A 12,457-nucleotide genomic window follows, 5' to 3' on the forward strand; every position below is an offset into this window, starting at 1 on the left:
GTCTTGCCGCTGAACTTAGGCGTTTTTATATTCGCTGCAGCTTGCTGGGCGCCGCCATGTTTGTTTACATCACGTGACGGCGCGCCAAGCGAGGTCGACTCCTTCCCGCCGGAATCGCGGCCGCTGTGCGAACAGTTCCCGAGCCTAGTCAAACCTGGAGAAAATCCAGCCTCGGCAGACAGCCGCAGCGCCGTTTCCCTCACTCCATGGGCGGGCGAGCGCGGACGAACCTCCCTCTCCTCCGTCTCCTTCTTAATCCTGCCCGGCAACATCCTCGTCTCGTAACGGCAAGCGTCGCCAGCAACAGGGTGTCGGGCGTTCTGGGGTTCTTTTTTCTTTCTTCACTTCTGACACCAATGTAACGTTCACAAGAACCAGACGGTTGGGTCTCAGTTTGTCCGTTTATTCGGCACATAAGCAAGCGGGTTGCTAACTCAGGGGAGAGCGCCCTCGTGCTACACCTCTCTTCAGCCTGGCACCCACACAACACAGAACCCAGGTCCCCCTTCCCCTTCCTCCACACCACCCTCCCTACTTCCTGCAGCACAACCAAACATGAATCTTAAAGGAACAACAACAGTGTGCAAAGATAACCAACATGTACAATAACACTTAACCATCGTTACAATATGTTTAATGTTGTTATCCGCGACCTGGCCCTGGATAAGCCGAAGACGATGGATGGATGGATGTTTAATGTGTGAGGACTAGAAAAGTGGTTTACAAGACTTGTGCTGGCAAATGGTTTGAGGCTTTTAATGCATTTTAGATCACTTTCACAGTTAACTGAAATTCTGAGCACTGAAAATAATATAGTTAAATTGGGCTACTGAGCCCTCAGAATAAAATAAGTAGAAAAGTTATAGATTCACATGATTGAGAATTGCTTGTGCAGACTTAGTGAAAGGAGTGTGGAAGTAAACAGAGCGAGGCCATAGACAGTAGCTCACATAGATAGATGCAACTTTAGGTGCATGAAACTGGGTAACGGGTCAGGGAAATGTGTGTGTGTGTGTGTGTGTGTGTGTGTGTGTGTGTGTGTGTGTGTGTGTGTGTGTGTGTGTGTGTGTGTGTGTGTGTGTGTGTGTGTGTGCGCTTTCTTTATCCTAGAGAAAAAAAACACGCGACAAATACTGTGGCTTATTACCTGTGTTAGTTTATGTGTAATAACCAGGAACCAGAAACTGAAAATGAAAAACTACATATTTCTAATACATCTCACAGTGATATATCACACAAATGAAACCTAGAACCAAAAACATACATCTCTATTTACTGAATGTAAATTTCAGATCTTCCCCCTGTTGTTTTACTTCTGTTGCCTGTGTGGATACAAAGTATCATCATCACTAAATGTTTTATGTCACATGATTATGTTACTACTACTAGGCAAACTGTAGCAGCTGTGTAGTGCAGTAATCAGCTACAGTACATTATTCTTCCTGTATTTTTTCATCATCATAATCTTTGGCCTAAAATGGTCTTGTGTGCTGACCTAAAAACTGCAGCTGGTTGGTGGGCTGAGGGTCAATTGTATGTTGCCTATTTTTACAAGCCTGTGTGCAGTCACAGCACGTAACAAAAGACTAACTGCTAATGTTATTGTCACAACTCAGAGTAGTAGAGCATCATCTACACAAATTTATATACTGGAGTTGTATTATATGGATACATTCGAAGTACTAAACAGCTTTATTAAGTTGTGCAATAACAGACAGGGTACAGATAAGATTAAGGGGAGATGTATTTCATAGCCCTCAGTAAAGATAGAGATTCCTCTAGATTCCGCTTATTAGAAATACTAAAGCTGAAATCATCATCATGTCAGTTATCTTTAAATAGAAAAAAAATCTACAACAATTCAAGCTCAAGATTTTTTGCAAGATTGCATCTATTACCTGTCACACTTTTCTCACTTTGACATGATTTAGATCATTTTAGACATTTTACCAACAACGTCACCAAACATGTTTCAGTGTGCATTCAGCATGCTGTATATCGTGTCCTGTGAATCTGGTGGATCTGTTGCTTCAGAGATGGTGGCGTACACATGGTAAATGTCAGACTAGAAGAGAAAGAGTAATGCCCTTTTAGTCATTAGCATTGATTAAGATGAGAAGCGGACATAGTTATTACTACACCAGGTCTAACTTACATCTTCATTTTTTGTCTGTTCCAAGTTTAGTTTCTCTCCTGAAAGAGAACAACATTGAAAAATTATTTCTTTCAGTCAGGATTAAAACACACACACACACAAGTGCAAGACAACATGTAGTCCAGTGGGTTCACAAAGTTTGTCTTGTAACTGTATATGTCATAGTGTTCTTCTAAATTTGGACATTTTAAAGGCTCTTTAGTGGTCAAATAGCTTTCCTTATCACAAGGTAGTAAAATGTTATAAAAGCCAAAGCTCCCTTGTCATACACTGGAAAAAATCATTACTGAAAGTTAGTCAGCAGTAATAACTAAATATGCTATAGATATGAAATAAAGATTTGAGCATATTAACAATATTACTGTTAAACAGTCATCATCTTATTGTGTTACTTTCAGAAACAACTAATGGTACACATAAATAATTACTCCATGTAGTAGGGCTGTGCGATATGACCAAAATCTCATATCCCGATATAAGATATTTATCGTCCACACAAAGATATATATCACAAAAATCTCAACAGGATCTTGAGCTTTATTGTGAAATGTTTATGTGGAAAATAAACAAGCAGATGACAGAACCACGCAATGGTTTTACCATCGTTGTTGCTAACGTCAACGCATAAAAACAGTCGCTTGATCGTCTGTAGTGTGGTTATATTAAATATAAGCGAAAGAGAGAAATTCTACAGTGACCATCAAAACAATGAAAAAATATTGCCATAAACAGATTGTTTTGTGACACCACGAAACAAACGATAGTGTAATATGCAATGATAGACGTTTTCATATCGTTATCCGATATATATCGTTATATCGAACAGCCCTACCATGTACAACAATTTCACCATCTTATTACTAGAGGCAAAAGCTGTCTTACTAGTAAGACGGTTGTCATCAGGTACTGAAGTGATCACACTGGAGCCTCCATCATTACCTGCAGGTAACTTAACACAACAGGGAAAAATCAACTTTATGTCCTCGGTATTTAAATTGATTGTTTTAATTAAGAGTATTTTTATTTGACTGAAACATTTTGTTTACCATTCTTCCCTGGTTCATTTTAGTCATTGATATAAAATCACCTGTAACAAAAGAAAAACTCAACAAAATAAAAACCATAATACATGGATTGATAGTTTTGTAATGCTGCCTGACAGCTAAAATGTATACAATACCTGGTGATGTTGCCTTTGTCCTACACATAAATAAAGAAAATGTTTAAAAAAAATTGAAAAAGCTGTATGCATTACATTACACAAGAAAAAAGTGTGTTTATTGTAGAGAATTAGAAAACAATATGATGAGACATATTTATTAGGCGTTCTGCCCTCAAGCAAGGCATTTGATTCACCACTGCTCCAGTGATTCTGTTCACTGGATAAATAAGAAAAGGTCTGAAGTAAATAAGACCAACTTCTGGTTGTCTGAATGATGACAGGAAAACAACTTATTAAGGTTTGCTGAGAAAATATTCCTTACCTGCTTTGAGAACATGTTTCTGAAAAGGTAGTGGCAAAGAAATGTCTGATCAGCATCTGATTAGCTTTAAAGTCACAGGTTCATTTATAACTATGAAACTGATAACATTTTTTACACGTGTATAAATTAGGCATGATGAACTTTTTCTGCTTGAACTTTTTTTCTTCTTCAGAATAAGATGATCTTTTTAATGTACAATTATTATTATTATTATATATTTATTGCAGCTATGAAAAATGTATCACTATATTACAAAAGGTTCATGAGTTCCAGGTTCTCAAAGTGGGGGTGAATCCCTGTGAGCCCTCACAATGTTGTACTATAACTACAGGAAATAGCCACATTGATTTTTTTCAGAGCAAATTTTTCATTTGCTTGTTCATGGCATAGATGAAGTGAAATAATCATTGGTACCATGGGCTTTTTATCTGTTTTCTGATCATTCAAAAGATATTTTTTTTAAATGCATATTTTGGTTAAACTTTCAATGGTAATATTATCTTATTTTTGGTTGACAGGCAGATTCTATCTCTAAAAAACATAAACATAAAAAGTTGTATGCTTTCATATGTGCCCTCACCACTTCTTCTTTTGAACGTGAGAAGCCCCAGCACCAGTAAGATGACACCCATGGTTACTCCCAATCCAGTCACAGCTACTGCCAACTTCCATATCGATGCTTCTGCTTTGAAAGCCAAACAAGAGTTTCACTTCTAACTCAAAACCAAAACACTTAAAAGTAGACACAGTGGGTCCAGCCAAACTGCTTAAAAAAACTGTAAGACATTAATACATTTTTTTTTTATTAATTCTATTAATAACCATAATGCCATGTACAAAGAGAAAGAGTTGAAGACATTATCGTTTACCTACTTGGTTGTAATATTTTTGAAGAGGAGTTTACTCTACTGTCAGGCTGGCGTGCCTGACCCACTAAAATGAAACCGAAACATTGAGAAGTTGTGAAACTCATGTGATAACATCTTTTAAATGTCATTTTTCTTTCAGTTCTTTTAAAAGCAGAGGTCACACTAATAGCAGTTTAGGATAAGCACTAACTGATCCTTTAGGATATAAATATATGATAAATATTATAATGTTATATACACTATATCACCAAAAGTTTTATTTATATTGTGTTAAATTGCAACAAGAGTACCTCTATAGGATGCCCCTAATCTAGACATGAAATCTCCTAGCTACTGAATATTCCACAGCCTGTTAGTGGTATTATAACAAAATGGAAACAACTGGGAATGACAGCAAAGTGGTAGGTAACATAAAATCAGAAATTTGGGTCAGCAAATGCTCCCCCTGTCCTGTGTGCAGTTTGTGTAGTTTTGTTTCCCCTTGTCTTGTTAGGTCTGAGTTGTCCCAGCTGTGTTCCCACCTGTTCCCCATCCCACAGCCATCCCCATCCTCGTGTGGCTGTGGCTCAGGTGGTAGAGCAGATCAGCTACTGATTGGAAGGTTGGTGGTTCGATTCCCGGCTCCTCCAGTCTGCATGCCAAATATCCTTGGCCAAGATACTGACCCCAAGTTGCCCTCCGATGCGTCCATCGGAGTATGAATGTAGTTTAGTTTAGAAGTGTGAGTGAGGCATGTTGTATAGAGTGCTTTGAGTACTCCGGGAGAGTAGAGAAGCGCTATATAAGAATCAGTCCATTTACTTTCATTATCCTTCTGTATTTTAAGTCCTTTGGCTTCCTCTGTTCAGGGTCATGTCATCTGTTGGCTTTTGTGCCATGTCTCATGTTCCAGGTATCTTTGTATCCAGACCAAGTTTCATGTTTAGGGTTTTTCATGTTTATTTTTAGTTTCCCAGTTTAGGTTATGGTTTATTCCTGTCTTTGTTTGCCTTGCTTTGTATTTTTCCATCAGCCATATTAAACAGCTCACTTTTTGCTAATTCAAGTTTTGTTCCACGTTCCTTTGTGTTCGCATTTGGGTCCACTATACATTTTGAAAATTTTCATTCTTCTATCTTTGTGAGAACAGTTTGTGGATGTCCCCTTCCTGTTCCAACATGACCATGACCATAAAGATTTGGATGGGTGAGTTTGGTTTGGAATGACTTGACTGGCCTGCACAGAGTCTTGACCTAAACCTGACTGAACACCTTTCGGAGGAATTAAAGTAGAGATTCCAGGCCGGGCCTTCTTGTCCAGCAGAAGTGTCCGAGCTCAAAATGTGCTAATGGAAGAATGGAAGTTCCCATAAATACATCCCTAAACCTTGCAGAAAGCTTTTCTAAAAGAGTTAAAGCTGTTATGGCTGCAAACAGTGGGCCAACTTCATTTTAAACCCTATGGTGTGAAAAATCACTCCACAGGATTTAAAATGATTAAGAATGGGATGGCACTCCAGTTCATATGCATGTGAAGGCACTTTTGGTAATCACAAAAAGTTAATTCTGTTAATGTTGATGTAACGTTTTCAGTGGGAGAAACTTTTCATCACTCATTCAAATGACCCTGTATAATGACTGAAAACAGCACCACTGACTAACAATGTGCCGTGAGATAAGTTTCACTTTTGATAATATAGTGTATGTTACCATTTTGTTTAAAAAGAAAAAATAGATACCTGAGGTAGCAGTGGCACGGGTGGAAGTATGAGACCAAGTAAAAGTTGGACCTGGTGAAAAACTTTTTACTTTTGAAATAACAGATAAAACAGATGACTTTTATAATATATTTTTATATATGTACAGTTTAACTGCACATTGTCTTACCTTTGACTGTAGTAATAGTCACTGTAACATTAGTCTTGTATGAATCTTTTTAGAAAAAAAAATATTTGGATCAAAATTTCAAAAAGCTGACTGAGGTTGTTAGGTTCAGTGTATTTGCACAGTTAGTTTGAAATAACATATACTGCAATAGTTGATTCATGTGTTAGCTTATTTTTTTGAGTTGGTTTGCATTAATGTAGAAATATATTTGTATACAATATTTTACAATTCTACTGTCCCTGCAGTTACCTGAAGGAGAATTCACAGACGTGGTAGGACTGGAAGCACTAGGAGTACTGAGACTCGAATCTGTTTCAAAAAATGCACAAAAAATGAGTTTCTTTAAAGAAGTTGTGTGTGTGATGATGTTCTGGATTATATTTCGATGTATTGTATTTCCTACCTGTGGCCAGACTAAATGGCATTTTTGTGCTGGTCATTCTTGATTCTCTTCCCACAATAACTACAGTTTTAAAATGAACTATGATCATGAATATTCAAAATAAAGAATATTAAACACACAAAATATCTACAGATAAAACATATCTGGTCATTTGCATCAGTGTTGGAGGGTTTGTGACCAAGGGCCAGCAAAATTAGTAACTTCATTTCAACATCAACTATAGCCCTGGTTACAAAGTACTGCCATTTATTTAAGATGCTGAACATGGTGAATATTTACTGTTCCTGATGAACATCAGAATTTTAGAGTTAGAGTTGAGATTTTTTTTTACATTCTTAGAATTGAATCAGACATAAATAAAACAAGGACATTTCAATTTATCTTCACATTATTGATGCACTCGGTCTCACCTGTTGTACTGTCTCGTGAGGTTATATACTGAGTTGTTTTGACAGGCGTGTTCACACCAGTTGTAGGGTTTAGATTACGAGTACCCAATCCTTTAATATAGAAAAATATCAAATAAATACTATAATGTCACATATGTTACTATTCTCTGTAAAGAAATTCCTGCTTCTTTTTTTTCTTTACATTATTCAACCCAAATAAAGGGAATGAAATGTCAAGTATTTGAATTGTTACACATTGTTTCAGTCTTCAGAATATTTAGTTTGCAAAATAATATATAACAGAAAAATTAAATGTCAAATTTTTAATTTGGGCAGATTTACTTTATCACAGAAAAAATATTTACTACTTTACTAACACCACAGCAGTAATTTATTTACCTGTTATTGAGTTCACTGAAGTGGAAGTTGAAGCACTGAGTTTGCTGAGACTTGATTCTGTTTCATAAATGGACAATAAAATGTTAAAGACATTTAAAAGAAGTGATGTGTGATGATGCTCTGGGTTGTTAGTTAAGTGTACTGCATGTCCTACCTGTGGTCATGATAGATGACGGTTTGTTGATCTTTGGTGATTCACTTTCCAGAATAGCTACAGTAAAAGGAAATGGGTTTGTGTACAAATAAAGGTTTTGTTATTTATGCAATCAATTCAAAAGTGATTGAAACATTTTGAAACCACATTTACTATTTTATTAAATGTCACATCTGTCCCAATGGCAGTGTCAGGTGGCCCTGAGATAATGAATACAAACAAGTTTAGGCATTAAGGCAAAATTTTACTTGAGATGTTTAGTGAAATGTGAAATGCTAACAAAATGTGTTCTGTTTAAATTGCTCCCTTTAAGTCCTGTTCTGATAACTTTCACTTGATTTTATAAAGGACAATCCGATGAATTGTGAAAATATACTTGTACACTGTAGACTCTTCTGCTAATGAAAGGTTTTTGTTCACCTAAATACAATATCAAATTTATTTTAGGTATAAAAGAATTTGACCACCTGTAAATGTGGAAAAAAATGTTTTAGCTATCTTTCAATTCTGTCCTTATTTTATTTATTTATTCTTTAGACACAATTATAGTTTTTAAAAAAGTAACCTTTCAACAAATCTTTCAAAGGTTGGCATATTTTGAAAGTTTATTGGTTTGTTTGCCTAACAAACTAAGTATCATGAGCAGGGTCATGTGTACTCCCACACTCAGATACTAGAGTTGCATCAGGAAGTGTTTCCAGTTATAGAAATTCGTCCCACACCAAAAATGTTATTTTAAACCTCATAGGGTGTATTGTATATATGTATTGTATTGTGATTTGGTAGTCAGAAAAATTCCAATTGCCTAAATTCAGTACTTAATAAATGTAACAATAATGACAACAATAAATGAATCAACAATAAATGTTAACACACAAAGACATTTGAACATGTCATGTTAACAACCTGGAAAGTGCGGGCTGCATATTGTTGTGGTTTACACATTCACCTACGAATAGATGCCCCGATACCCTCCTCTCCCAGGAGAAGACACAGTGGCTTGCAAAAGTATTCGGCCCCCTTGAACTTTTCCACATTTTTTCACATTACAGCCACAAACGTGATTCAATTTTATTGGAATTCCATATGAAAGACCAATACAAAGTGGTGTACACGTGAGAAGTGGAATGAAAATCATACATGATTCCAAACATTTTTTACAAGTAAATAACTGCAAAGTGGGGTGTGCATAATTATTCAGCCCCCTGAGTCAATACTTTGTAGAACCACCTTTTGCTGCAGTTACAGCTGCCAGTCTTTTAGGGTGTGTCTCTACCAGCTTTGCACATCTAGAGACTGAAATTCTTGCCCATTCTTCTTGGCAAAACAGCTCCAGCTCAGTCAGATTAGATGGACAGCGTTTGTGAACAGCAGTTTTCAGATCTTGCCACAGATTCTCGATTGGATTTAGATCTGGACTTTGACTGGGCCAGTCTAACACATGGATATGTTTTGTTTTAAACCATTCCATTGTTGCCCTGGCTTTATGTTTAGGGTCGTCCTGCTGGAAGGTGAGCCTCTGCCCCAGTCTCAAGTCTTTTGCAGACTCCAAGTGGTTTTCTTCCAAGATTGCCCTGTATTTGGCTCCATCCATCTTCCCATCAACTCTGACCAGCTTCCCTGTCCCTGCTGAAGAGAAGCACCCCCAGACCCTGATGCTGCCACCACCATATTTGACAGTGAGGATGGTGTGTTCAGAGTGATGTGCAGTGTTAGTTTTCCACACATAGCGTTTTGCATTTTGGCCAAAAAGTTCCATTTTGGTCTCATCTGACCAGAGCACCTTCTTCCACATGTTTGCTGCGTCCCCCACATGGCTTGTGGCAAACTGCAAACAGGACTTCTTATGGTTCTCTTTTAACAATGGCTTTCTTCTTGCCACTCTTCCATAAAGGCCAACTTTGTGCAGTGCACGACTAATAGTTGTCCTATGGACAGATTCCCCCACCTGAGCTGTAGATCTCTGCAGCTCGTCCAGAGTCACCATGGGCCTCTTGGCTGCATTTCTGATCAGCGCTCTCCTTGTTCGGCCTGTGAGTTTAGGTGGACGGCCTTGTCTTGGTAGGTTTACAGTTGTGCCATACTCCTTCCATTTCTGAATGATCGCTCGAACAGTGCTCCGTGGGATGTTCAAGGCTTGGGAAATCTTTTTGTAGCCTAAGCCTGCTTTAAGTTTCTCAATAACTTTATCCCTGACCTGTCTGGTGTGTTCTTTGGACTTCATGGTGTTGTTGCTCCCAATATTCTCTTAGACAACCTGTGAGGCCGTCACAGAGCAGCTGTATTTGTACTGACATTAGATTACACACAGGTGCACTCTGTTTAGTCATTAGCACTCATCAGGCAATGTCTATGGGCAACTGACTGCACTCAGACCAAAGGGGGCTGAATAATTACGCACACCCCACTTTGCAGTTATTTATTTGTAAAAATGTTTGGAATCATGTATGATTTTCGTTCCACTTCTCACGTGTAAACCACTTTGTGTTGGTCTTTCACGTGGAATTGCAATAAAATTGATTCATGTTTGTGGCTGTAATGTGACAAAATGTGGGAAAGTTCAAGGGGGCCGAATACTTTTGCAAGCCACTGTACAAATCCCTTTGAGGATGTGTCAGGAAGAGTATCCAGTGTAAAAACTACCCACTGTGCCACCCACTTCTACTGTAAGCATGTTAATATACTGACAATATCATCAAAGCTCAACTCTTCCTACGTTCCAAGAGACTGTTAATCTGGATCTATTCTTTTTCACATCTAAGGTCGTGGCCAGTGAAATGAAATGAAATCTTGCGAGTAACAACTAAAAAACATTTTTAGAGTAAAATACTTTGTATACTTTTATTTTAGTCATTTTCATCATTTTAATTAATTAAAGTAGCATCTGTGCTATAAAGTCTGTTTATCTTCGACTTACCTGTTAAGTTGTATCGATCACTGTGAGGAGACAAAGACCTGGGTTCCCTTTTCAAAGTGTAATCACAGCTGGCATCTTTTTGTTGAACAAAATGTAGATGTCTCAAAAAATCATCAATTGAGACATAAAACTGGCAGAACTTCTCTTTCTTTTTTGTCTTGCTATTATTCCCGACAGCTACTGTGAGGATTAAACGACTTGCTTCTCCAAAGTACAGATTACATCTTGTATCATCTTTCACAGATCCAGGCAGAGAGCAAACAAACCGAACATGTTCCCCATTAAAATGCTGCACACTCATCTGTGGTGTTTGACCTACATGAAGATTAATCAAGTCCCATTAATATACAAGAATATTGTATGTTTTACCAGCACAACAATAACAATACTGGTGTTCATAAAAGCTGAACGGCAACACATTTTGTAATTAACTGTAACTGGTCATGTTTAGATTCCTGCGTGCTGTCTTTGGTGGTGTAAGAAAATATGTAAGAACAACACTCCAAAAAAAGTTTTGTGAAAGAAAACATGAAGCTTTATAAAGATAATAATGTCTAACACACTGTATGATAACTTATCCAGTCACAGGAAGAGCAGTCTCTCACTTTGTATGGTGATGGAGGATGGTTCACTGTCAGCAGATGTTGAATTAAGGTCTCCAGTGTAAAAACATCTCACTTTAACTTCAGCAGGTGAACTGTGATGTGACATTAACAGCAGTTCTGTTGCAGTGAAATTCTGCAGGCATGAGAAGGCTTTGGAAGTATTTTTGCTCACCGTGTAGAAAAAACACTGATGAACTGAAACAGATGTTGGTGCCTGACAGTGTAACGTGACCGAGTCCGTCTCTGAGATCACCTCTGTGTTCACTGTCAGTGTTGGTGGAAGAAGAGCTGAAAAATTAGAGGTAAAGAAATTTTTGATCTAATAGGTAATTTTTGGTTTTAATAAAAAACAAATATGCAGTCAAAGAAAATCTTTGTGAAAAGTAGAACATCAGGGACTCACCTTGTGCTTGAATTTCATGAACGAAAGCTGTTGGAAAGAAAGTCTGTCAACAACGTACTGGAGGCATGTTTACTCATTAATACAACAAACTGTCTTTTCAAGATCACAGGGAATCGTCCTGCTGAGGAAGTTTTAGTTTTTGATTCCACACGTTAGTTTATCAGTTAAAAATATAAACAAGGAAGCACCAAAAGACACAAAACTGGTTACAAGAGGTTTAACTTACACATGAGGATGACAAACAGAAGGTGTCCAGCCATGATGAAGAAGATTACTGTGACTGTGCAGAACACATCTGAAAGTCTGACTTTGTAAAGGCTGATGTTCCAGTTTAAGGAACGTCACAGGAAAACCACAGCAACAATGAACGCTTTTACACAGCGGAGCAAATGAACATGAACAGCCCTTTGAAACTACTTATGAGTTTTATTTAGATCAAAGAACAAGAAAGGAAGTGAAATAAAGACAAGCATGAGTACATTTGTGTCATTTCTGTTGCTATCGGCTTAGTTTCCCAGATGTCTGTCCTAGCCTGTTTGGCGCCCTGGGCGAACACTCCCTCTGGCGCCCCCCCCCCTCCACACACACACACACACACACACATATGAAGAGAGAGAGAGTATGCATAGTATGCAAACGGCTACCAAACAGCCATCATAATTCGTCATACAATGAGAACAGGACAAATCAACAATTGACAAGGACTAATTAATATTAAAATCTTTAACATAATGCATTGTTTGAAGTTTAGTCTGTTACTGTTACTATTTTTACCATTTCTTCTTGCAACAACTGTAACGCACATAATTTCCTT

The 12,457-nt window shown here is 37.6% G+C and overlaps 1 protein-coding gene across 7 annotated transcripts; it reads right to left on the minus strand.

The window, feature by feature from the left end:
* Positions 1-1,134: 1,134 nt before the first annotated feature.
* Positions 1,135-12,006, minus strand: LOC113022436 (uncharacterized). 7 transcript variants are annotated; one of them, XM_026167840.1, is made up of 19 exons: positions 11,870-12,005; positions 11,644-11,670; positions 11,241-11,528; positions 10,636-10,950; positions 7,719-7,775; positions 7,565-7,621; positions 7,187-7,276; positions 6,777-6,836; positions 6,623-6,682; positions 6,374-6,418; positions 6,226-6,276; positions 4,513-4,572; positions 4,220-4,324; positions 3,640-3,658; positions 3,336-3,355; positions 3,202-3,242; positions 3,038-3,104; positions 2,156-2,193; positions 1,135-2,065 (listed from the first exon to the last, which is right to left on the minus strand). In XM_026167840.1, the coding sequence occupies exons 1-19, from the start codon at positions 11,901-11,903 to the stop codon at positions 1,973-1,975; spliced, it is 1,527 nt and encodes a 508-aa protein (XP_026023625.1). In that variant the 5' UTR covers positions 11,904-12,005; the 3' UTR covers positions 1,135-1,972. The 7 variants fall into 7 exon arrangements, with proteins under 7 accessions (XP_026023625.1, XP_026023624.1, XP_026023623.1 ...); XM_026167839.1 differs by having other exon boundaries at positions 4,220-4,321; positions 6,226-6,294; XM_026167838.1 differs by having other exon boundaries at positions 6,226-6,294.
* Positions 12,007-12,457: the final 451 nt, after the last annotated feature.

This window comes from Astatotilapia calliptera, chromosome 5, assembly GCF_900246225.1.
Source record: "Astatotilapia calliptera chromosome 5, fAstCal1.2, whole genome shotgun sequence".
NCBI lineage: Eukaryota > Metazoa > Chordata > Actinopteri > Cichliformes > Cichlidae > Astatotilapia > Astatotilapia calliptera.

Excerpts from the sequence above, each read along its gene's own strand:
- LOC113022436 (XM_026167838.1), bottom strand. The coding sequence starts at position 11,903 with ATGGCTGGACACCTTCTGTTTGTCATCCTCATGT. Across the intron at positions 7,622-7,718 it reads GTCATCTATCATGACCACAG|AATCAAGTCTCAGCAAACTC; the intron begins GTAGGACATGCA and ends TTTATGAAACAG. Across the intron at positions 6,837-7,186 it reads CTCACGAGACAGTACAACAG|TTATTGTGGGAAGAGAATCA; the intron begins GTGAGACCGAGT and ends TTAAAACTGTAG.